The sequence below is a fragment of the Thunnus albacares genome, chromosome 10 (assembly GCF_914725855.1).
Source record: "Thunnus albacares chromosome 10, fThuAlb1.1, whole genome shotgun sequence".
Lineage (NCBI taxonomy): Eukaryota > Metazoa > Chordata > Actinopteri > Scombriformes > Scombridae > Thunnus > Thunnus albacares.
Window position 1 is genome coordinate 20,166,349 of NC_058115.1, and position 25,365 is coordinate 20,191,713.

The following is a 25,365-nucleotide window of genomic DNA, read 5'->3' on the forward strand; positions in this document are numbered from 1 at the left end:
AGCTCTCTGGCCATCGAGCTGGCCATGTGGTGTTCTTATCATGTGCCAATCTGGTCTGTCATTGTCCTCAAGTCAGACCTTAATGTTCTGCTGGAAGAGTTTAGTCTGAGTGCTGCAGGAACAGTAATTGTTTTGGATAATATTCAGTGCAAAGTGGGAAAATGATTTAGGCATTTCCTTTGCATAACAGACCACAGTGTTGGAACTGTAACAATTTGAGGGTAGGTTTACATGCCTTCAAGATAAGGAGATTTATTTCCTTTGAATGTCTTAACAAGTTCATTGGGGACTGTAACAGATTTGAGCCAATAAGATTAAGAGTCTACAGCCATGCTAGCGGCTCTGTGAGGCTGTGCGTAGACACAGAGGTGCTTTGAGCAAAATGCAAATGTCAACGTGCTAATATGCTCATGATTACAATGCTAACATACTAATGTTTAGCAGGTATAATGTTTACCATGTTCACCATCTAGGTTTTCTGTGTAAGCATGCTAACACTTGCTAATTAGCACTGAACACAAAGTACAGTTGAGGCTGATGGGAATGTTGTCAGTTTTGCAGATGTGGTAGACAAATGGCAATTCATAAAAATGTTGTCAAGGTTGCAGACAAACACAAATGTCAAACTCATGGTGGCACTAGACAAAAAGTCAGAGAATCACAAAAGTCAGCAGGATTCATCCTCTGGGAACCATGAATATCTGCACAAAATTTTGTGCCAATCAGTTTAGTGGATGTTGAAATGTTTTACAGGATAAGTGAAAACTCAGTAGTGCTAGAGGAAAAGTCAAGGTATCTCCCTAAGTGATAAGAATATTTGTACTAAATTTCCTGGCAATCCATCCAATAGTTGTTGAAATATTTCAGTCTGGACCACAGTGATAGACTGACCAATCATTGCCTAACATTGTCATGAGCCACGGTGCGAGCATGGCTAAAATCATCTCAGCATTGAGAAGATTAGATAAAATAGTTAGTCTGTGAGTACATGAGTTTACAGTTACAGCCTGTTTTATGTAAACTAGACAATGAGCAATGATTCATGTTCTCACCAGTTGCCCCCTGAGTCGCGGTGTGAGACGGGCCGTGTTGGCGTCTCCTCTGATGGCTTGGTGGCAGACGGGTCTCCCACCTTGGCCAGCAAGGCTGTGTTGATGGGTATGTAATGCTTCCCCTCCTAAATCAACCAAGCAGAGACAAAACATCTTAGAGTGCAGCCTTACGCTTGCACAGTGTAAAGTATAAAGCACTGAGGGCGATACAGTGTGCACACTATGTAAACACACACATCCACAGGTCGTGGCGAGCAGCCATAGAAACTAAGGTCATGCCTAATAAATCCAATACAATGCGCATGATTTTGGTGGAGACTGCAGAGTCCATGACCAGCCTTCCTGTACTGTAACAATAGCTTTATTAATGAGAGTCAAAACCCTCTACTGTTCTCTCTGTCCAGTCTAGATTGTTTCTCATGAGGATAGGTTTCACAGACTCATTTGTAATGCAACATGTTATAGTTTTTATGTGATGTGTTGTCTGGCTTTGTCTTTATATCCTATTAATTCACTGATCAATCTACAGTCTTCTGTAGTCACTGTGTGCGTATCTGTCTGCAGTAATGTAAAATCTGGACAAGAAGCCAGTTCTCTTTAGTGGCTAGAAGTAGGAACTTGACTGTAGGCATCTTGTACATCCTGATGACTGAAAATGATCTGGTCTTGTTACGGCTCAGGCCAATTTTCTATCATCAGTGAGAGTTGAGGCTAAGTGCCCTTCCCTTTTCAATTTCCTTCTCCTTTTTCCATCCATCTTCCTTTTTTAGTATCATCTTGTTATTCCTTTGGTACAAGAATATTTATTATTTTATTTCAGTCCCTCATTAAGATACAAAGTATACAGCCATAACTTATTTTGTGCTTTAGGGAGGTAAAGATGAGAGCTTCAAATATGTTGTTCATAGTCACATGAATTGAGAATAGGACTAGAAGTCGTCACAAATTCACTTTATCTGAGAGAGACCAGTATAATTAAACAAAAAACAAAGAGACCCGATCCAAAAGGGACCTGAAGCAAGTGAGACCCAGTCTGACATAGACACAATTCTAAGTGCTGTTGACCTGAACAGACCCAAATAGAAAAAGAGTAGGAATACATGTCATATTTTCAAACACTAAAGATTCTCCGTTTTGCCTCAAAAAACTATTTTTTCTTCTGTGATGATTATGATGCATCATTAGGATTCACTCTTGTGTTAGACACATCAACACACAAGACATGCAGCAGTAGAACTGGACCTGATTAGAGTTAATATACAGTAATTTGAAGCCAGCCCAATTTGGGTCCCTTGGTTAGCAGCAACCAAGTGGTCAGATGAAGACATCTAAATTGAAAAATGAATGTTTCTAAATGTTTACATGAAAACCAAATACTGTGATTTTTCCTGCGAGTATTTTGCAACTTTTTTGACTGATGGGAACAGGGCTGTTTTACATTCTTACCAAATCTATTAACTTTCAACAGTTTGTGACATTTCACAACACTCATGCCACACAATGATACTTTGTGTCAAAGAATGAAAAAGTTTTTCCATGCATTCAGACATGTGGTTCCTCTTACGAGGCTGATAGTACCATTTCTAAGGGAGCTAAGTGTTTGTGATGACTGTTACTTCCCCTCTCCGTCACTCTGAACACACCCACACTGCATCTCCTTTTAGAAGTCTGATCAGTGAGTGTCAGCAGTGATTGTGCTCATAATGCAGAACTATTGACAAATATTATTCAAAGAAGTGTCTGGTTGGTTAGAATTCCAAGAATATGAGTAAATTAAATCTACCGTCATGAGTTTTTAGGGTGAGTTCTCATCACAGCTGTTGATGATAAACTTTCTCTCAGATAATTTCTGAGAATGGAAGTTCTGTTCAAATCATATGTGGTGTTCAAACAGCACACTCTAGTTTGTCTATCATACCTGCTGCACGCTGGCCTGAAGCAGGTCTCCCAGTCTTTCCACCAGCTCAGTGAAGGTTGGCCGCTCCTGTGGCTCCCCCTGCCAGCAGTCCAACATGGTCTGATATCTACGAGCAAAGAAAACACCACTGAACAAACACCGCAACATACATGGCACACACAAATCCTCAGCATACTGGATGGACATTCCTAATGCTAATGCCAAGATAAACACATATTTGGGTTGAGGTATTGTAAAATGGGACCTTATTGGTGCCAGAATATTTAGCACCTTGAAGGAGAAACTATCAGAGTTGGTCGTCTTTTCACATCTCTGTGTTAAGACTGGTACAGAGGTGACCACATCTGGTCCACCTATACATCGACTGTCATCTAGAACATTAGTACATACCCTATTCATTATTTTCAGGGGATTTTAAGCCTCTGGGGCTGTATCTGATTCTCTCCTGGTCTTGGGTGTGAAGACCAGTGAGAGTGCGCAGTCTGTCTGGTCTCTGACAGGCTGTCAGCGTCTCTGCTCATGTGGGAAGACTCAGAGCCTTTATGTGAGTTTCCATCGCACAGCTCTGTCTCATTTCATGGAGGAATTTAGAAACAGGGCACCACGGCTGCTGTTTAAATTAAATTCACAGCGTGTTACTGATTGGGATCCGTCAGTGATGGACCCCTATCCTGTTTCTACTGCAACAACCACCGCTTTCCCCACAGAAATCTTAAGTTTTTATGTAAATATAGCCATTATGATTCCCTTCTGGCATCGTATTTAATCAATCTCAAGTTTTAAGTTGCTGACTGTAAAAAGCAGATGGTCTGTTGCTGCTGTATTGCACACCCTCCTCTCCATCTGTGTTTTTGTGTGCAGGTCACACTCTCAGTGCTGTCAGGCCCGGCTGAAAGAGGCCAAGCGGCTGTGAATCCCATGTTAATAAACATAGAGTACACTCCAACAGGTGGTAGCCCTCGTAACGGTGACAGGATGTGGAGAGCATGATCGCAGCCCTTATGCATATCATTGATGGGGGAAGAAGATACATGGTATGATTGCACAATTTAAACCACATTTCCTGCCTGGTCTGTAATGAGAATAAATAGCCTTCCCCCGCATGTTTTAGGTCTTGAGGGAGTGCGGTGTGTCTGAGGGAGGGGAGATTCTGCAGAACTGAGTTACATTGTCCGATTGGGCAAGTGTGTTAGGATAGGAAGTGAGCATCCTATTTATTGTATTCCCACTCTCTGAGAGGCATCCGCTAAATTCCTCTGCAATGCATCAGGACCGGGGATCCTATTAACAGGCAGTAGTTCCTGATGAATCAGAGCTGCAATGACTCAAATTAAATACTCAACACGCTGCGCAGCCTCATGTGTTTTTCATCATTCGTGTATTAGGGGTTTGGGGTCAGGGTCAAGGTGTCAAAACCTGAGCTTACAGACACAAGTGATCAACTGCAGACCTCTGGAGGGGATCAGCAGAATATATTTAAACCGATAACAGCAGGTTTTTTTTATCTTGGCTTCAAATCAGAGACCAGCCTCACAGTCATAAGAATGCAAAATACATAATCTGGCAGTTCAATTTTCATCAAATGGGTTGCCTAAATCAAGCCGGAAAGTACTAGAGATTCTTGGCACCAGTAGGTCTGCATCTACAGATCTTATGTTCTGACTGAAACCTACAGTCTGGATTACATTTTGTGTATCATTTCCAATCACTGTCTTCTTTGTAAAGCTGATAAATTCATTCAGTTAGCTTTACTTGGCACACAATGCTTTAAAACTCTGGACCTTTTGATACCACATCATTATTAAGCAGAAGTGTAGTATTATGCTTTCAAAACAAATAAGATTTGTGGAGTTTCACTATATGAGTCATTCTAAATGAAAACCAGACAATGTATGCACACTTGTTGAGAGCGATCGCTGGGTCTGGATCCTGAGAACATGTAGGACTGCATACTTTTTCAAAGTTTAGGCATTTGACAGAAAAGTTACAGTATCCTGCATCACTAACTGACAACACTGATACCAAAGAAGAAGACTCTCTGTTCTCCCACAGATATTTATATCTGGCAACATCCACCAGCCCCTACTCAAAAAATATCCAGTCTCACTCCAGACATTCCCTTTAAATACGGTGCTCAGTTACATCTGCGCCACTGTCAGTCAGAAAAAGTTTCAGAGCTTCAAGCTCATGGCCGCAGAGCCAATCAGTAGCTAATGTTTCCTTCTGCAACATTCAGAGCTGGATTACCCATGATGCTTATCAGGCACCCCTGACCTTTTGGTACAACCACAAAGAGGTAGAAAGAAACAATGGCTCCTCTCAGTTGTATATCGATATGGGAGACAATTGCTGCCTTTATTTTCTTAGCCTCTATGAGGTCCCTGTTAACTACAAAGAGGAGAACATACAGCTGAGGTTGTCGAGTATCAGTTTTTTTCACTGACTGAACTGCCTCTCACACATTTTTGTTTTCAACATATACACAGGATAGGACAGAAAATCAGTAAATGTAAAGTTAACATTACCAAACACAGTCCACTTGACTGTTCACTTCATTACCCCTGACTTAATTGACATGGACAGTGTGAAGGAACCTTTTTCTTTCATTTGCTGTTATTATTCATATGAATTCTTACATTTCAGAAGAAGAGTATTCTGGGGCTCTCATCCTGGTCCCCTCTTTCAGCCTGCAGCAAAATTCCTCGTCAATTTGGACGCCGGGGTACGGTGAGGCACCTGGGAGAGGAGAGAGAGGGATATGCTCATTACAGAGTTATTTGTTGTGTATAAAAAAGGCAATACACTCTCCATTTACTTTATAATATAGACATGATGGAAAATATGGAGGCGTGATGTAGATTGCTATCACACAATAAGGTGTTGTTACAGTAAATTAGATTTACATTTCAAAATCAAATGTAACAGTAAAGTTAAGTTAGTAGTCTGTGCTCAGTGTTTTCCATATGATGATAATACCTCAACAGACTGTCCAGGTATTTTAATAGGCTCCAAAGCAAATCCTTAGGATGCTATGTTTTATAAAGATGGTTCTTGCCACTTTCAAAATAGTAGTAGTATGCACAGATAATGTTTGCAAAATGGAGAAAAGTTAAAGGATGAAGAAGATTGTGAAACAATAATTTTGCAATGAAATTATTTTGCTGTAAATTGGAAACTGGGCTCAAAACCAAGTCCCAACTAAATATACACATTCTTAGTGATTCATACATTAAGGTTTTAAAGGATCATTATTTGCTGTTACAAAGACACACCTGCCCAGTCTCTGTTGCATTAGTGATTCCCTACAGATTATGATTACTGACCTAAGCCAAAAAAGTAAAAAAGTACTTCTGACTATTTGTCAGCCAGCTTGCTAACCAGTTGTGACAGAAGAAGCTCACGTTTATGGGAAACATTAGACTTTGTTTGCTGGTGAGTGTGATCACTGCAGCTTCACATCCTCAATAGTCTACACAAAGAAGAAGAAGAAGAAGAATTCTTTTCTTTGGAAACTCTTGCAGATTGCATAACAACCTCTGTATACATGTATAAAAAAGGCTACTACTGAGTCATGAATCTGTTAAGGGTATCACTCATCAACCAAAAGGGAACCACCACCACTTTTATTTACTTTTGAACTGTAATGTTGGCAATAAAATTTGAACTTTGAGCCAAAGCCTACCTCATGCTCGGCTCGCTGTGAAAACATAGTCACGCACTGAACCATCTTGTATCAAATATCTAATTTTATTGACTTTGGAGAATGTTGCCCATTCTGTGTAATCAACAACATTTCGTAACTCATCAAATTATGTTTTTGTGTGCTTGCTTGGATCCCTAGACATAATATCAAATACCATCTTTGTAGCTTTCCAAATTTATAGGGAAACCTATAAATTTGAATCCTGGAAGAAAGAAAGAAATATTTACAGAATAATAAAAGGCACATTACAGTCACACTTAACATGGTCCGTGTTCCAGTTGCAGCCAATGAAGACACTACCACAATGTGAAGGTCGGTGCATAAACATGTTGTACACCAACTGAGCCTTAAATGGTCTTTGCCACCGACTGCGAAGTGAATTTTAATTTAAACTTTTTTAACCCCTTACAGCCAACGTTATATTAAATACTGGGAGCTGAAGTCCTTGTTCCAAATTAATATAAAGGTTCCAAATAATACTAGAATTTGCACAAAAGTTTACAGATACATGTGGTGTCTGTTAAAACAGTTTTTGTACATTGTATTTAAAATGTTTGTTACGTTTGTGTATCTGAGATTTGATGAATGTTTTGTGGAAGGAATAATGATCTGCTTCATCTTATTGTGCAACTGAAGCAAAACTTGTAGACAATTGAAAGTGAAATTCTGTATTATACCTTAATATATTGTACATAATAATGATGAGATAGAATATTCTTTCATCTCTTGCCCAATATAATTATAAGCCAAACAGTTCCAACATTTGATAATGTGTATATCTAGTATGACAAACATCATGTAGAGCTGATTCACATTTTGCCATCAACACTACATAAACAAAAATAGGATATTTAAACCCACAAGACGGAACTGACACACGTTTGGTTCACAGAGCCATCTCAAAAATACACTTGGGTAACCATCAAACGTTTGACCTCCAAACATTATCAGGTTGCAAAGCTCACTTCTTTGCCTTTTTTTTTTTGGTCATTTTGTATCCTTGTTTCCTGATTTATTTTTCTGAGGGCCAGCTAACACTACCCAGATGTGTAAGTGTTTCTTTAACAGAAAATGTGGTGAGAATATGTCAAGAGTGAAGAAGAGGGAGGAGAGAGAATGAGGGGAAAAAAGGAGAGAAAAAAGGAAAGGTGTCACTATGACGTCAGTGTGCTTTACATCTTAAAGAATATGCAATTTGACACACTTTTCTTTCAACGGCAGCGGGTGACGACTCCGTATGGCGGTGATTCAAAAGCAGCACAGTCGAAAGTACAGTATAGCAATACATCCATTTGAGGCTCTCCACATTTTTATGTTTACTCTTATGTTTCCCCTGCTTCCCATGGTGACACTTAAACATACAATATTTCATGTTGAGTCTTGCTATAGAAACGTGTGCTGAGCTCTGTGCCTCAGTACATAGGCAGACACAATGCTGCCTTAAAGACTGCAGTGGTTTCACAGCAGGGGCACACATTTACACTGATCTGGCTGCTTGGTAACTGTGAGTTTGTGTTGCCAGCTGGGGAGAAACGAATAGCTTACATAGGAGGTGTTTTAATGTCCCATGCCTGTACTAAAAATCACAGTCACTAATGTTTTTATACGAGTGGCATGAAAATTGTTTTCTTAGGCTGACAATGCAAGCAGGCTCTTTGTCCCAAAAGCACAATTACACAGTGAAAGAAGACTATTACCCTGTGCATCTGGCGAGGCTGTACAGCCGGGGGCACAGAACGAGTCTACCGAGCTACAGCTCTTTTCTCACTGAACATCTCTAATAACAACCCTGTGTTTAACTGAGATGCCAAGCTGTATGCGTATGTGGGGATGTTAAGAATAAACACAATCTACAAGTAAATGTGAATTAAATGTCAATATTTTCATGTCACTAGGAAATAATTGTATCATCATATTGCAGACAGGGGTGTTTTAAATGTAGTATTTGTATGTAAGATATGACAACATTGTAAGAAATCTATGATAAAAGCTTTAAATTTAAAATAAAGTCCTTATACCAGTTGATTGTTCTTCATGTCAGCATAAGACATGTCTGAATATGTGTAAATGATCAGTTTGGACATGTGATTTCTGCATAAGCAAGGTTACTTTGCTTGCTTGTATGTAAAACAGTATGCGTGTGAACTATGAAACTACAATGAGCCATGACACTTACCCAGAGAGAAGATCTCCCACATGAGAACACCAAAGGACCACACGTCACTCTGAGTTGTGTAGATCTTGTCAAAAATGGCCTCAGGTGCCATCCACTTGAGAGGCAGTCTAGCCTGTACACAAGTATTGAGATAAGAGATCATTTACTGCCTTATCTCACCTGTGTGGACATGTGACTTGACAACACCAACACTGATTCTACTGTCACATCTGTGGAGAGTCAGTAGGTTTAAATTGTGTGAGCAGGTGCTGCTTTTTGGATTCAGCTAAGCTTTGTTCAGTCTCCTAAGCAGGGAGATCTCAATTATTTTGTGACATTTCCAAGAGCTGCTGAATGATTCAGTCCTCCTTTTTTCTGCCAAGTAGCTTACTGTTTTGCATGTTCTGTATTAACGGAAATGCTTTTGAGCTGAGACATCTGGAAAAATAGGCTGTAATATACAACAATTCTAGTTTTTAATAAACTTACATCTCCTTTGCGCACATAATCCGGGTCTTTGTAGATGTCTCTGGCAAGTCCAAAATCACAAATCTTCACAACATTATTCTCAGAGAGTAGGATGTTTCGTGCAGCCAAATCACGGTGGATGCACTAATGAAATGAAGGAATAAAAGAAATCTTATTTTATGCAACGTTTACATGTACAAGTTGAAGGTTTGTGCATGCAATCAACTTCACAGTAGTACACTGCCTGCTTATAATGCATATCAGCTTGTGGAGGAACACATGGTCAAGTCATCAGTGATATTACAATGGGAGATGATGTTTTCCATATCCAGGCTAAGAAATGGTCTTTAACAGGTTATTTACAGCAATGGCTTCATTGTCTAATCAGTCCCATCCGCTCTGCGCAAACTTATGAATGACTTGAAAAATGAATGAGTTCTGGACTAATAGATGCACTAAACACTGGGCTTACAAACACATTAATAGTTTATTAAAATGTGTCAAAGTAGTATTCAAAGTGTAGAGTAGTCAAATCTTTTAAAGTTTAAAAAAGTTTTGACTATTCTTAACTTTGAATGTGAACAAGTTTACCTCTACTGACTTTGCTGGTTTAAACGCACCAGTCAAACAAGGATGAGTGCAGTGATCCTTCACTATACTGAGTAAAATGTGTCCAAATTTAAATCAAAATGACATTATCTTTAAATTAAAAAAACAAAAATTCCACAATAAATTTAATAAAATGTATATACTATGGTTTATATTAACAGACATTATCTTAAATGATTTGTGTGAAGTAAAGAATACCTTGCGTGAGGCCAAGAACTCCATGCCTTTTGCAACTTGGAAACTGTAGCAGATTAAATCTTCTAATGTCAGGACCCGCTTATATAAATCCTCAGATTCTGTGAAACAAAAAAGAATACGTGAAGTCTTCCCAGTGAGAAAGATTTTTCATACTGGACGTATATGATCTTTAAAGTTAGGACAATAACCCTACTCATCTAAGCATTTTTTTTAATGCAGGCAGCTTTATACACCTGTCAGATAAATCAGGTAAGATGAAACAGTAATGATTCTCATGGGGAAACTGCAAATGTAAAGCCCTGGACTGCAACATGTCATCCTAACAATCCATCCTGTCACGTATGCGTCTCCTCCTACACACTCTGTCTTTAAAACATCCTTTACAGAAGAGAGATAAAAGCAAATTACAATTCCTCCTATTTGTCAGATGTCAGGTGAAACGTGTGGTTATGGGCCCGGTGTGCTGGTCGGGGGTCTGAGAGAGGAACTCACGAGGAGTCCCTCCACTGGCCCACCTGAGTAAACAGCTAATCAAACCAGAAATAACACATCAGGAACAACATGGCTGACGTGCCGGGACTGAGCTAGAGCTCGAGAGGAGAGTAACACTCAGGTCAGGACAGGAAATAAACAGACGCCTCCCCAGACTCAGTGGGGTGACAGTGGCTCCTGCTGAAGTGATTGTACTGCTGAACAGGAGGAGGAAACGTCCCATCAGACTCAGGCTAGAAAACATTAGGCAGGAGGGGTGGAACAGAGGTGAGAGGGGGAGGAGGGAGACAGCAGGAGGGACAAACATAGGTGGGAGGAGTGCGGGGGTTGAAGGGAAGCAAGAAGTGCTCGGCCTTTACCTTCTTCCTCTTCCTCTGAGTCGCAGTAACTCTTATCTTCGATGAAGCCAGAGCTGGCTGAGCTTCCGGTGCTGGCCACGCTCTCTAGGCGGCGCTTCATCAGCTCGCTCAGCTCGCAGCCTGATCCTGATGACACCACCTTACCGTCCTGGCTCTGACCAGCACACATACAGGATATCATGATAAATGCTTGTGGTTTTACTACATGGTTGTTAAAACAGTAACTCACTGCTCACATTGCTGACTGCTCACACTGCTGACAAGCTAATAGCTAGAATGATGACAAAGCAAGAGTGCTGGAAAGTCTAAACCATGAAACTTGTTACTCACCCTATAAACAATGAAATCATCTCTCTTGCTTCTCAAATAGTTGGACAAGTTGCCGTATTTGCAGAACTCCACTATCATCATCAATGGGCCTGTTAAGAAGGTATATTTTTGTGATTATTCAATTCCTACAGCATGTGATAGTTCACAATGAAGAAAAACCGGCAGGATACATATGACAATTTAAACTTTTAAAGTTAAATTGACAATTCAACAAGCAACCTGCTAATTTAATGTCCTGTTCTTATACTTTCTATTTAACATACTTAAATATAAAAAACAGAAGTATTACTTCTAAAAAAACTCACCTCCAGGCTTTGTGCACGCTCCCAGCAGGTTGACCACGTTCAAATGATGGCCAATGTGTATCAGGATCTTTAACTCTGACATCAGAGCTTTCCGCTCATTTGATGTAGCGCCTCCTGTATTAACGTAAACACATGTAGAGCTTGTTCACCATTGGTTAATTATCATTAAACATCCTGACAAAAAAGATTTACTTTTGAGCCCCTTTGATTTTGTTTTAAGATCTCGCCAGCAAGGTTCATGCACGCTTGGAATCCAAACTGCATGAAAAAATAATAGGGAACAGATTTTCACTTTTATAGAGTAAAGATGGAAGACAAGACCTTTTCATTAAACAAAATAAGCCCATCTCACAGGAAAATTCAGTTAAGATTGTATGCAGAGATAATAATATGAAAAGAAGCAAGTCTGCACAGGTCTGTTCTCATCTTAAAAGGCATTTTTTTCATACATAGAAGGGCACAAACCTTATTTAACACATCAAACACACAACATGGAATCAATATTTTTATAGTAAACATTTTCCTCACCTAAAATAGAACATGAAGTTTTCTGAGGTTTCATGAAATTATTTCCACCTTCATCTGGACTGTGAACACCATGTGATCATAAATCATCATAAAGATGCCTGGTTTCCTAATTATTCTAATTATATTTCACTGGCTTCATATTTAAATAAATATAAGGTAGTAAAGTGTTGCTGTTTCTATGTGTTTGTGTAAGGATCATTATTTTTCAATAATACAAAATTCCCAGTAAAATTTGCAGAGAACCACTACATAAACATAGTTTAACGATCCATTGTTTTTACTTTGATGCATAATTAGCAGCTTATTTGCACTTTCTCGTCTTCTTGCGGGAGGAAACACATGTAACATACGCTTAGGGACTTAAAATTCATGTGAAATTACTTTCAACTCCTTCACCCCTTGAAAAAATCTGTAAAAACAAAAGACGATGAGCCTCAAGTTTGTTTTACTTACAAACTCTAAATATGTTTCATATATTTACTAATCAATGATTAATATTGTAATATCATATTTTAAGCCAAGAAGTGCTTACGAAACACACTGCTAGTTCCACGAAAATTGGGCAATTTTTTCTCCCGCTGATGAAGATCATGTGATGTGACTCAAAGTCCCGGAGTAGCTACTAAATTGTGCCGTTCTTGTTCTTTTGAACTTTGAACGTTTTATATTTATAATATTAATTTATAATATGTATAAAAAATAAAAAGGTCATTAAAAATATGAATACAAAATTTTCACATATAAAAACTACTGTGAACACTGAGATGATGCATCTTGCGTCATGTATTTCAAGAAGAAATTCTTCCTTTGCTTTTCTCATGTGTACAGAGAAAGCATTAAAAAAAGGGTGAATCCCGGAAGCTGGATCACCTCGGAATTTAATTTTGAGAGTTCATTAAATATAATGAAAAAATAATAACATTGCTTTAGAGCCAGTGATATGAACCTGCTTTTGATGGAGGACATAAAACAACAAAACTGGTGGTGCTCAGATTACATGCCTGATTTTGATAAATTTGAACTATGATGCAGTGTCTTCATCTTGAATTATGATGGCAATGAAAATCAAGATGTAGAGATGTAGAGTTTGTTTTATGTTGCTTCGACCAACCAGATATTTATGAGTTAGAAGCCAAAGCAGCCAGGGAGTCTCTAACCAAACCACGGTCAATTTGAGGAGACCTGCTGCTTTCCATTAAGTTTGACCTAAGACTAACAACAGCCAGAGAGTGTGTTGCTCTCAGAGAGTCTGTGATTTATACTGAGATATGATTAATGCTATGACAGTGACCAATACATCTAACCAACAGCCCTATTTTTCATCCTTACTGATACATCATCCCTATATCACCAATCACTGGTAGGTCTGCAGTTTGCTTATCTAGTACCACAGAAGAAAGTTGGCTTTTTCAAAAATTAGATATGTCATTCACACATTAAGTTGTGGTGGATAGAATAGCTAAGTGTCTGTAACTTATTGGTTTTCCTGTTTTGATTTTACAAAACAGGAAACATTTATGGCTCTCTGCGAATCTGAAAATATGTTGGAATGAGATTCTAAATCATTCCTCCTAAAACTCAAGGCTGGAGGCAGAGGATAGTTTCCAAATGTTTGAAACTCCAAAATGTGGACAATATAAACATACTTTTTTTTGCTCATTTTGTACTTGTATCTTACACTAGTGAACCCTTCATAACCTGCAGATCTCGGACAGTCTGATCCGAGCTGTCAAATCTGTATACTCTCAATCTCTTCATCAAGGACAGAGGTTAGAGGTCTTCGCCTTTACCTCTGACTGCACTTTCTGAGGAACAGACATTGCATGCTTTGGTTTGAACTGATACTCCATACAAACATTAATTGCAGGCACATGTGGTTCTGTAGCTCATGAGTCTATCATGTGCACAAGAAATAAATCTTCTGCTGAAATGACAGATAGCTGCTATTCATCTGTTATTCATACAACAGTAAATGCCGTGATGTTAATGCTAGCCAGTTTATCTGGATGGACTTAGTGTTACCTCCATGATTAACTGGAGAGGCCATGTAGGCAAACTACAGTTATGTGAAAAATAATCATTCAATCAAGCCTATTATTTTCCAATAATGTCAGAGTCACAGTATTAAAATCCATGATATTGATGACAATGTACCTTTCAGCATTTTGACAGCAACTGTCTTGCAGGTTGAGAGCTTGTCGATCCCAAAGGCAGAGGCCTCCACCACTTTTCCAAAAGCTCCATGGCCAAGAGTTTTGCCTGGCAAAGGAAGAAGGTATGTGATAAGTGGGTCGACATTAGAGCATCCTGTCCCTGGGCAAATCAGACTGAATTCCCTGTCAGTTAGACTATGAGCCTGTAATTAAAACAACATGCTCAGGCTCTGATTACCAGGCTGTTTTTCTAGGGGATTTATGGTTCACTTAAGACTGGATGACAGCACAGGTCAATGATAAGTAATGACCCTACACACCAGCTGCACGAGCGGTAACACCTATTCCATGTACTTTAATGTGGTTGCGTATGTTATTACAATGAACTACCTTTAAGATAAACTTTTAATCTTTTGTTAAAATATTCAATTTATTAAGATGCCAACTGTCATATGTGGTTGCTGCTACCATTGCTCTGACTAGTTGCAGGTGACTATGTTTCTGGTATAATGCCCATAAAATCTGCTAAAAAAAAATTAATAAGAAACTAATTTTTCCCCACATTGATAGGATTGCACAGTGCTCACCTAGTCGCAAGCGGTCACGGGGAAACTCCCATTTGCTGCTGTCATACTGAAGGAGGTCATTCTGATCCTCGAGGGGACACTCGTCAGGGTCAATGATGATGGATGGACCCATCTTATAGTGTGCTGGTTGCTGAAGGGGTTAGAGGACAAATATGCATTTCATGATTATAATTAAGATATAGTTTTGAAATTATAGATTTGAGGTTATGTTTAATTTTGAGTCAGCAACAGTCCACATGACTAACATTCTTACTCTGTGTAACATCCCTACATAGTGTTTCCATGCTGTTCTTTTTGGATGAGCACATTATGTTCTCCTTTTAAGCCATACCGTAAATATAAACATGAGCTCAGCCCTTCCCAGCTGTCAGGAAATGTGGAAATTATTAATACTGGCTAAATTTATCCTTCCATTAAACTATATTTCACAAGAGTGCCTCAGTCACTTCCATAAAATCAGCAAAGCGAAATTTGTTGGTATCAAGTTCCTGTATGAAGTTGAAAGTATGAAAAATATCAGAAATGTAATGCCACCTGTTTGACTGTTTGAACTCTCAAATCTTGGCAAACGCTGATTTTGTGCAGTTTGAGAGAAAACAAAGTAATATAATGCCTTACCTTCCTTAGCTTGCGGATGAAGAGGATAAGCATGAGCCAGAGGAACGTGGCTGCAGCTCCCGTGCACACCAGAATGATTACCTCAATGTTTGGCTTCCCTTCATCCCCTGGAAAGAGAAGAAATGTCCTCAACTACCAGGCAGCTTTGGTTAAAATCACTGTGTTCTTTTTGTTATCTCATAAACTGTCATATTATATTAACAAGACAATTGTGCTTAAAAGAAAATAGTATGTTAAAAATTTGCAAATATAGAGAGCCTGGTTTCTGACTGAAGATACTGAGACTTCTATTTCACGTCATTCTTTTGTTTATTTGTTTCTTCCTACATTTTCTCTGACAGACTGTATACAAAAAGCAAGTGGAAACACGCTTTGATGTTTATTCTGGTTTGTTTGGGACATGCATACCACACTTTTTCCTATAGTGTTTTTCTTCAAAACACTGTTTTTCAAACCATCCATGTCAATACTCTGTAAGCTCTTATCCCTTAAATCTGCATACAGTTTCTTGTGGCTTTCATGTGATCTTTGACTAAACAGCCAAAGCAGATGATGATGATTGAATGAATAACAACGACTCTGAAGTTGAACATCAAGAGAAATCAAAGTGTGGCTTAATAAGACTTGAACTATTGGATTATTTAAGTGCCTGCACATAGACAAAACATGGTTGCATGATATCTCATCTACATTACAATAACAACATTTACATGTCAACTTAATTTATATGTGGAGCATACAGACACACACAAGCACACACACTAACAGACAGGTCTTTGCCAATAATCTACTGTGTGTTTCCAGTCCCTTAGCTGTCGTAGCAGTCAATCTCTTTGTAGTCATTAGTGGACCTCTTAACACTTCACAGAGGTCATGTCCTCAAGGTAAGGACTCTCAGCCAGAGCCTTGATCATAAAACCCAAGGAAGAATTCACTTGACATTCCTGGCAGCCCAAGATTTTCTGTCAGGGGAGACTTTTCATACTGAAGTCAGACCAGAGCTATTGGTAGTAGCGACAAAAAACATTGCGAAGACGGCCTCTGAGATGTTTTGACTGGACGTGCAGTAAATGCTGCTGCTCTGCTGCTTTTTCTGAAGATTAGTGTATCTAATGTGATCTATAGCCAGACTGACTGAAGCACACAGCAGTTCAAACTGACCAGAAAGCTTGGTGGTTAGGTAGTTAATATCTCAAGGTGCAGTTAAGAATGACTTACCGAGCACAGTGACGACAGCACTTGTTTTCGCGAAACCCTCATCGTTGCTGGCTATACACTCGTAGAGACCCTCATCATCTTTCTTCACCCTGTCAATGGTCAGGTTACCGTTCTTTCCCAGTGTGATTCCTGCAACACACATCCTCACAGTTAAAAGGGTACCATGAAGTTTTAAAAAGACTTGTGTAGGTGCAGGCTGGCAGTAGTGCAAAAGCAGGTGCAATGTCATTTTCATCAGGTGCTAGCGCTTTTGTGACTAAAAACAAACGTGCTTGCACTGCAGTGGGTTAATGTGAGCAGCTGAAGTTATATTTATGCAGATCAGGTGGCACATTGTAATCTTAATAGATCTCCTCAGGACATTTTTTCATTAATCCAAACTTCAAACACCATTAACGTGAGATAATATTTTCTCTGGTTTTAAATGCAAAACTCAGTTTATTTCTGTGCATGTAAACATAAATATGATTAACTGAAACCAACCAACTTATTATTTTACTATACAAAAGTATAATCAACTGACTATATTTAAACACACTATATTTATACTTCAAGTTACTGTAAGTGTACAAGGGACCACAGACAGGGACCTCAGTCTCTTGGAAATGTAAATTCAGTTTTGAGGTTCACTTGTGCATCTGTGCCTTGCAATGAAGAACAGTTTTCTCTGAGATGTTGGCCTGCTCCACCTGCTGATAACTTAGGTCTACTATTAACAATGTATTCTTTCTCTTCCACCCCCTCCTTTTGCTCTTGTACTACTGGCCAAAATTATAAAAAAATTGTATATTATATCATGATCATAGCACATGCAATACTATTGTCAGAGTTACCTGGGGCTTCTTCCACTGGAACGCCATTTTTGTACCATGTGATGTCTGGATGAGGGACTCCCAGAGCTAAGCAAGTCAGAATCAGGGTGCTGCTACTGTTCACATCCTGATTTGTCAGATTTTGACTCAACCATGGGTGTTTTCTTGCTGCACCGAAAAAGAAAAAAAAAATCAGAGGCACTATTGCTCAATCAATCTTGTTTAAACAGTGACTTATCAAGTGGTGCAAGACTGTTTTCTGTGTTCCTGTGTGTGCTAATGTACAGTATCATGTGCAGCTATCATTTGAGTACAAGTGGTTTTGCAATCATAAGCTTCTCATATCCTCTTTCTTACCATCCACAGTAAGTGCAGCAGTCTTGAGTTCAACCCTATTGTTGACCTTGTATGCCTGGCACCTGTAACCTGTACTGCTGTTTTTGGACACATTATGCAGATAAAGAGTAAGGAAGATGGAGTAGTTGCTGAACTGGAGACTGGACACTCCAGAGGTGACTGTTTGATTCCTGGAATCCAACCACCGTAGGTCTGTGTAGAGGTAACGAGAGGCTCGACAGGTCAAGTTGACGTTAACCCCCTCGATGGCTGTCCGAGGTTTGATGACAATTTCCTCATGTTGATCTAGTGTGAGAGGGCAGAGAAATGTGTTAAATCAGGATCATGTCACAACATCCAGAGCTCCAGACATATTAAACGAACGGCTGGGGTCAACTAAAGTTACTGAATCTGAATAAAAAAGTATTTTACAGGAGTCATCTGTTTTTACGTGTATGAACAGAGACACGTATCCTCCTGGCCAGAGAACCTGTTTTGGACAAAAGTTTTGGACACAAAGCTGCTCGTCGCAAGGCCAGGAATGTCAAATTTGCAGTTATTTCCTGTTTCATCACTGTTAATTGGAAGCACGTTGCCGGTGGACAGCATTGCGGATGGCGCTCCTGCAGTCATCCAATTGGAGTTAAGCTGAGTCTGGGCCCCAGGGGAACCAGACTGTGCTTGTTTATTCAGATCGCTGGAAAGCATTCTGTGTTCCGTAAGAGAAGACAGCTGTTATTACAGTTCTGTCCTCTTTTTTAGCAGCATTCCATCATCTTCCGTCTTCCCCACCTCTGGAAGAAAGAAGGATGCCTCTTGGGAACTTTCCCACTCTGGGAGACTAATTTTTGCTACTTGGCATCCCTTCAATTATGGGTTCACCTACTTCCATCTCCTAAAACAATCCCTCACCCCTTAACTTTCCAAGAGATGTGAATCACTCAACTTTTAAGGAAATGTGATTCACTTTGTTGCAAAGTGAACTGTGCTTTTGTGCAGTGACACCTCATCCCTGCTGTTATTACATAACTGTCTCAATGGATACTCATTTTGGGAACATTTGGAAATGCTCAGATGCACAAAAAAAAGTAAATTCTCATAGCAGAAGGCTCGCAGAGAAAGAGGAATGACCTGCTGGCACTGGAGCAGGAATGCAGTTATTCATAGCTGTTTTTAAACGCGTGCCATTATAGCACTCCATATGGCTCAGGAGATGTTTGCCTCTCTTCCGCCCTGAAGCCGTTCAGCTACAGTGGAAGATGGTTTCAATTAATGCCCCCCTTTGGTTTCTTTATTGCACAATACAATCTGTACATTCCTTCCCTGTTCTTGCAATTCATTACAGTGTGTACTGTATGTGTAGATCATTTGAAATAATCCTTTGCACGGTATAGTACGCTTTGCAATCACAATTAAACTCAGCAGAGCGGTTAAACTTGAAATGTTGATATTTCAGCTGTCTTTTTATGTTGTAATCTAGTGACCCACTTACCATTAACGTAGAAAGGGAACGTCATTTTGCTCTCGCCATCCTCATTCTTGGCCACACACAAGTACTTTCCCGACGTGTAAGCTTCTCCTATCACCAGGGTACTCACAGTCTAAATGGGATCAGTAGGACAATTATTACGGATTATTCAAAGAAGAACAAAACATGTTCAGATGAACAACACATTTTTAACATCACAATTCAGATTTCTCCCTGTGATTTGCAGTGCAATTTAACTTTGGGGTTCTGATCACAATCAGAGCAGTGAGTCGCTGTTAACAGGGGGGTGAGAGGTCTGGACCAAGCCTGCTCTGTTTTATACTCTCCAGTGCGTCACATTAATGAAAGGATACATCTGGAGTTTTAAATCCCTCTGAGTCTCCTTCAAACCTGCACTATAGATCCGGAGCAGGGGTTCTATGTGATTTCCTGGAGAGCACTTCTAATGCCACACTCGATGTTGTCATTGCACCGGTACATTTTAATGGCTTAAATAGACAAAATAATAAGTGAAACTTGGGTGAGGGCCAGACTGCGTGGGGTTCTGTTTAGTGTTCATTGTGACATCTGTTTTTTGGGGGCACTCAGCCACATCAAAGAGAGTGAATGATGTGGGTGTATTGTCTGGGTGTATGCTTGCTACACTTCCTGGGCTTGTAGAGGCTATTGTGCTGACTCTCAGACACAGCTGTAGCCATGAAACAATTTCAACGTCCCTGTGCTTATCGTACAATATACACCGCAGTAAAAGAATAGGTGTTAAAAGTTATATCATATCGCCCAATTCATGCTGCTATGACATTTACCAAAACACTGATGGAGTGGCCTTCTGGTATTATGTTACAGCCATTACTCACCATGATGTAACCCAAGCTCAAAAACAGTCATTTAAACGATTGCGCACAGTCCCTGAGAGGTGACCTGACCAGACGCACTGTGACCTCTGTGCCCACGTCTTCCCCCTGTGTTTTCCTTATATTATGACCCGGGCCAGTATCCGTCTCTACTGGGCCTTCTGGGGAGCCGCTCAGAGGCCCGGCCCTGGCTACGTTCTTATTCACGGGCCAACACGATTTATGTGGGGTGACAGAGAGGAATTCACCTCCAACAAATCCCTCTTCTTTTAAACCGCTGCTTGTTATCATTGACCCTTAGTCCTAACCCTCATAAAGCACCAGCGTTTGGCCACAAGTACTTGTAAATAAGTGGTGCCTCCCTATTTATGACAGACACATATTAGAACTGATGCCCTGTGAAAACGGCCAAATTTACAATTACTAGGGGAGCGAAAAACCAGTAGGATTCTGAATTATGTTCCATACTTAATCAGAGAGTAGGAGTCAATAAATCATCTAGTTAAGCACCAGAAACACTGGTTAAAGCAATGAACAAAAATGTTTGGACTTGGACGTTTGAACAATCACTGATTCGTTCTCTTGCTGGAAACTTGTATGCCAATGAATTTGTGCCCTAATTTGACCCAGCCTGCTGTAATTGGTTTCTTTAACCTAATCCTATAGACAGACTCTAGCAAGGGACCTGAGGCCTGCTCTTAATTATGTTTGGGGTGAACAGTTTTAGTAATAGGCTCCCACAGGACATTTGCGGAGTTGTCTACAGTTTCCCCATTGAGTGGCATGTTTTGGGTTTGCATGACAAAAATTGTTTTTGATATTTTCTAATAACAGTCATTTAAACATTAATTTAAACATTGGTGCCTTAGCGTTGATTTTTCAGAAAACTATATTTTATATTTTAAATGACTAAATCTGCTCAAATTCATAGATGTGACAAAGACTATCTCTATCTACTTAAATTCATGATCAAATCTTGCTTCTATAATGACTTCTATAATGAAAATTACAGCAATATGGGTACATAACAAAAGCACAATTCCAGCTGTATAGTGGCTAATATACACAAGTAATGGTGTAGTGTTGAATCTATAAAAGTCTGTTCAAGAGTCTTGGCACATGCTTAAGCCATATAGTCTTTATACTTTTTACAAGACACAACAGCCTGATTAACTGATGTCACAATAAAAAATGGCCTAGGATGAAGCTGCAGCTGCTTCATTTACAGATCTGCTTCATATTGAAAAATATGTGATATGGAGGATGTGTTTCACTCCAGTAGGGGGAAATGAACTGTGTCTCTCTGTAATGGGTCCAATGTAGGCCTCAAAGGGCAGGAATGCTCTGGTAGAGATCTTTCTCCTTATAGGAAGGCCTTTATACCAAAGGAAAACCAATGCAGTTATGCTGGTATGTTAGTTCCTTAATCTACACAATCTGTTACAAATGTACAGTAATTATCAATATAGCATCTTCCTTTTCAGATTTAGCACATCATATCCATGAAACCATGTAATTTCCCCATATTTTCCTGGTTACTTAATCTAAGAAGAAATAATTTCTTTTTGAGTACAGCAATGCAAAAGAAAATTTCTTTAAAAGGGACTGCTGAGGGCCTTTTATGGGTTTTGGTCACAGTTACATAAGTCAAAACTACTGCATCATTTTCAGTAAAGAGAAGTACTGCACCGCTGCCAATAGGAGGAAAATTGTAGATGTAGATTTATGGATTTCAGATGTTGAATCAGACCTTCAAGCCCTGGTCATGGGGGATATCTACTTGAATCTGACCTAGTTATTTGTTAGGTCTCTAGACATTTTATTTATCCAGTTGTCATAAAAAAAACATTACATCACTATGCATCAGAGTAAACCACATACCTTGTTTTTCCCTTGAACCACTTCAGGCTTGACGTTTATGCTCTTAATCCAGTTGTCAGAGTAATGTCCTCTGTCTTCAACGTTGACCATCTTTGGCTCGGTGTAAGAAATGCAACTGAAGGACAGAGACAATGCAATTAAACTGACTATCTAGTCATGTTGTCAGTATGTACAAAAAAATTCTACACGTGTTGGACTTTGAACATGTAGAATGCATAAGACAACGCAGTAGACAAAAACAGTCTTTCATATTTTGTTAATTAGGAATGTTAATGTAATGTTAAAACACATTCTGTCCAGATCATATGATTATAATATACAACTTGCTATCTTATACTGATAGCCTTAATCCTCTGTATTTTAAAAGACCATTTTGACTGATCTGGGTAGAGTCCAGGTAAAGACGAGGCTGTCTGGGTTATAGAGGCAAAGTAAGCCTTGATTTGCCCCCCACCTCCAAACCCTTCACCGCCCATGGTGGGGAACAATCAGCCTGATGAGAGGAGAGGCAGAGGAGGAAACAGCAACAGCGACAGGAAGGGCTGTGCTGTGCGTCACCTTGTACAGGAAACCCCCGCACGTTCTGGCCAGAGGAGATAAGGTTGATCCTAAGACCTTGGCGGTCAACAAGGGACAGCTGATAACTTCTCAACCTGGTGATAGAGACACCACCATACTTCTACCCCACACTCCTATCAGCCTCATTCCACATCCAACGTAGCAAGCTTCCCTGACCTCTAAACCCTCACTAGACCAAGCGTTTCCCCCCTTTTTTTTCTTTTCTTTTTTTTACAAAACTGCCAAAGATTTAGATGAGATATATTTTTGAAGGGCTACATGATGAATTTACAGTGACAGCTACTTTGCGGGGTCAGAGCTGTATAAAACAAACATTTTGCACAATTGGCCTCCCACCGGGCTATAGCTGTTCCTCTCTCTCATTAGCTGCCTGCCACAGCCCAGCCACTGTTCCTGGTGCCAGCCCTGATTATCTTTAGGCCTGCAGAAAAAGTTCATTTGACTCAACTTACCTTCTGCTATTATTTGTCGTGAATATGACAAAATAAAGTGTTTTTTTTTTAAACAATTTAATACATGAAATAATGGAAATCATGGTTGATTAACAGCATCTAACATGTAACATAATTTAGTGTTTCTAGTGCAGAAGTTCGCAATGTTGTTTTTGCTAATAGTGTTGGGGCCTGATAACCCAAGGGTAATGGCCCATTGTTTTCCTGATCTTACGACTCGCAGGTCTCATGCTGTCATTGACGAGCCAGGATCTCAGGGAATGTTCATCTTGTTTGTGGTTCATTACCAGGCCGGTATTCATGCACAGTCTCTCATACACTAAGTTCTGTTTGGCTCTGTAACAGCCTGGGGAATCTGAGATTAATATATCTCCCCACTGTTTCCCCTTCAGCATACAGAGCCACTGACCACAAACGAGAGGGCAGTTCTCGAGGGCTGCTTTTCTTTGATTAATGTCCCATATTTTGGGCCACAGTCAATTCAGTCAATGTAGTTTTATAGTGGGATCCCCAGGCTGGACTGGTGGCTCTAGACTCTATACTTATCTACTGTTAAGTCTCTGGTGCTGTATGTGCGTGAGTTTGTGACAACTACTCCACAACTGTGGCAGCAATAAAGTTTTTGCCCTCCAATGTAGCTGTTCACTTTTTTGAAAACATGAAGTCATATTTACAGCAGTAGACACATTTGCATGCAAAAATACATGTCGATTTTGCTCGGCCTGAATGATAATATGCAAACTGAATGATAATGTACAAATTGTGTAAACAAAAGAGAAGAAGGTAAGAGTAACCTGAATCAAATCTCCTGTAAACTGGCAGCTAAAACTGAACATAGAGCACACAACAGGTAACAGGGAGGAACACCACAGTTAATGCAGTATCACTACATGGCAGCTTGTGGCACATAATTGATTTTTGAATAAGATTATGTTGGGTATTCATAAGCAATGTGGTCATTTCTAGCACAAAATGTACACTTATGATAGACTTCACCTTTGATAGGCTTTTCATTCTTCAAGGTTGGAGCAAGTTAACAGACCATACAGGAAGAAAGTCTAATGTAAACATTTCAAAGCTAGGGACATAACAAGATGGTGACTCACTCTTTAAGCGTTGGGTCTGAGGAACACGGTTGCCATAACCAAATGATGTTTGGCAAGGGCAACCCATAAGCAGTGCAGGTTAGCTGATGCTGTTTGTGAAACATGTAGGGCTGCACATCCACAGTTGCAAGCTCAGCCTCTGAGATAGTTGGCTTTACTGTGAGAGAGATGTGCACATAAACACACAAACACACACACACATACAAAGAGAGAGAGAGAGACAACAGGTTAGATCAACCATCCGCCATCCCAACCCAGCCCACTGTGGAATCTCATAATGTCTTTATAATGAGGGATGACAGTCATGATGGATAGCCGTGAAAAAGGTGCCATTGACACCAGTTGTCCTTTAGACACTGTGTACAAGAAGAATGGCAGGATGATTGGCTAGCCTGGGGCTGTAGGTCAAAGAACGACCCCGCAGTGGCCCATGCCTAAGACAGTGATTCAACCATGTGGTCTATAATCAACAACAGACAAAAAGCCTTGTGCCACCTCAGAAGATGTTCCATATCACTAAGCCATTCTCTCAAATTTTCTCTCTCCAACAGCTGAAATAGTCAAGTTACACAGTGACAAAGCTTGGAAAACCACAAAACGTGCACCCCCCCCCCCCCCCCCCCCCCCCCCCCCATACACACACACACCATCATGTAGAACACATTCATAATCTGGAGCACTGGGACAGCTCTAAACAACTGATGAACAAAGTTTAAAATAGTTCCCTAATTGATACCAGGAATCTCTCTTCATTTTGTTTGTTTGTGTCTGTGTGTATTTTTTGTCATTCCAATAAATTTAACGTTGTGAAGTGGGACAGTCAAGGACCATAAATAAAGCTTATACAAGCCAGAAGGGGTCTGATTTTTCCCTTTTTGGCACGCTATTGGGATTCCTAGATAATGTGCAAAGAATGCAATGAAAATAGCTCAACCCCCTCCCCACGCCCCCTACCATGGTAAGCTTGAAGTAACTGACATACACCGCTTGGTTCTCTATAGCAAGCAGACTTCATCCAAGTTTCCACACAACACGCTAGAACATGAGCAAACCCCACAAAATGTATAGTCTCTGGTGTTAACAGTTATCAGTATTCTTTACAAAGTCATCATAAGAATGCATTACATGCTCAATCCTTGTTTTCCTCAAGCTGTATACATACT

General features: G+C 39.8%; 1 protein-coding gene across 2 annotated transcripts in view; it reads right to left on the minus strand.

The window, feature by feature from the left end:
* The window catches only part of kdrl (kinase insert domain receptor like), a 48,904-nt gene that overhangs the window by 6,651 nt on the left and 16,888 nt on the right, over nucleotides 1-25,365 (minus strand). For both annotated transcript variants that reach the window (XM_044363363.1, XM_044363361.1), the window contains 18 exons: nucleotides 24,203-24,359; nucleotides 22,066-22,180; nucleotides 19,334-19,442; nucleotides 17,863-18,147; nucleotides 17,527-17,673; nucleotides 16,694-16,822; nucleotides 15,476-15,582; nucleotides 14,858-14,987; nucleotides 14,272-14,376; nucleotides 11,590-11,703; nucleotides 11,285-11,373; nucleotides 10,955-11,108; nucleotides 10,104-10,201; nucleotides 9,318-9,440; nucleotides 8,850-8,961; nucleotides 5,607-5,706; nucleotides 2,971-3,076; nucleotides 1,053-1,177 (listed from right to left, as the gene is read on the minus strand). In XM_044363363.1, coding sequence (XP_044219298.1) covers nucleotides 1,053-1,177; nucleotides 2,971-3,076; nucleotides 5,607-5,706; nucleotides 8,850-8,961; nucleotides 9,318-9,440; nucleotides 10,104-10,201; nucleotides 10,955-11,108; nucleotides 11,285-11,373; nucleotides 11,590-11,703; nucleotides 14,272-14,376; nucleotides 14,858-14,987; nucleotides 15,476-15,582; nucleotides 16,694-16,822; nucleotides 17,527-17,673; nucleotides 17,863-18,147; nucleotides 19,334-19,442; nucleotides 22,066-22,180; nucleotides 24,203-24,359 — 2,305 coding nt within the window. The remainder of the gene's footprint in view (nucleotides 1-1,052; nucleotides 1,178-2,970; nucleotides 3,077-5,606; nucleotides 5,707-8,849; nucleotides 8,962-9,317; nucleotides 9,441-10,103; nucleotides 10,202-10,954; nucleotides 11,109-11,284; nucleotides 11,374-11,589; nucleotides 11,704-14,271; nucleotides 14,377-14,857; nucleotides 14,988-15,475; nucleotides 15,583-16,693; nucleotides 16,823-17,526; nucleotides 17,674-17,862; nucleotides 18,148-19,333; nucleotides 19,443-22,065; nucleotides 22,181-24,202; nucleotides 24,360-25,365) is intronic.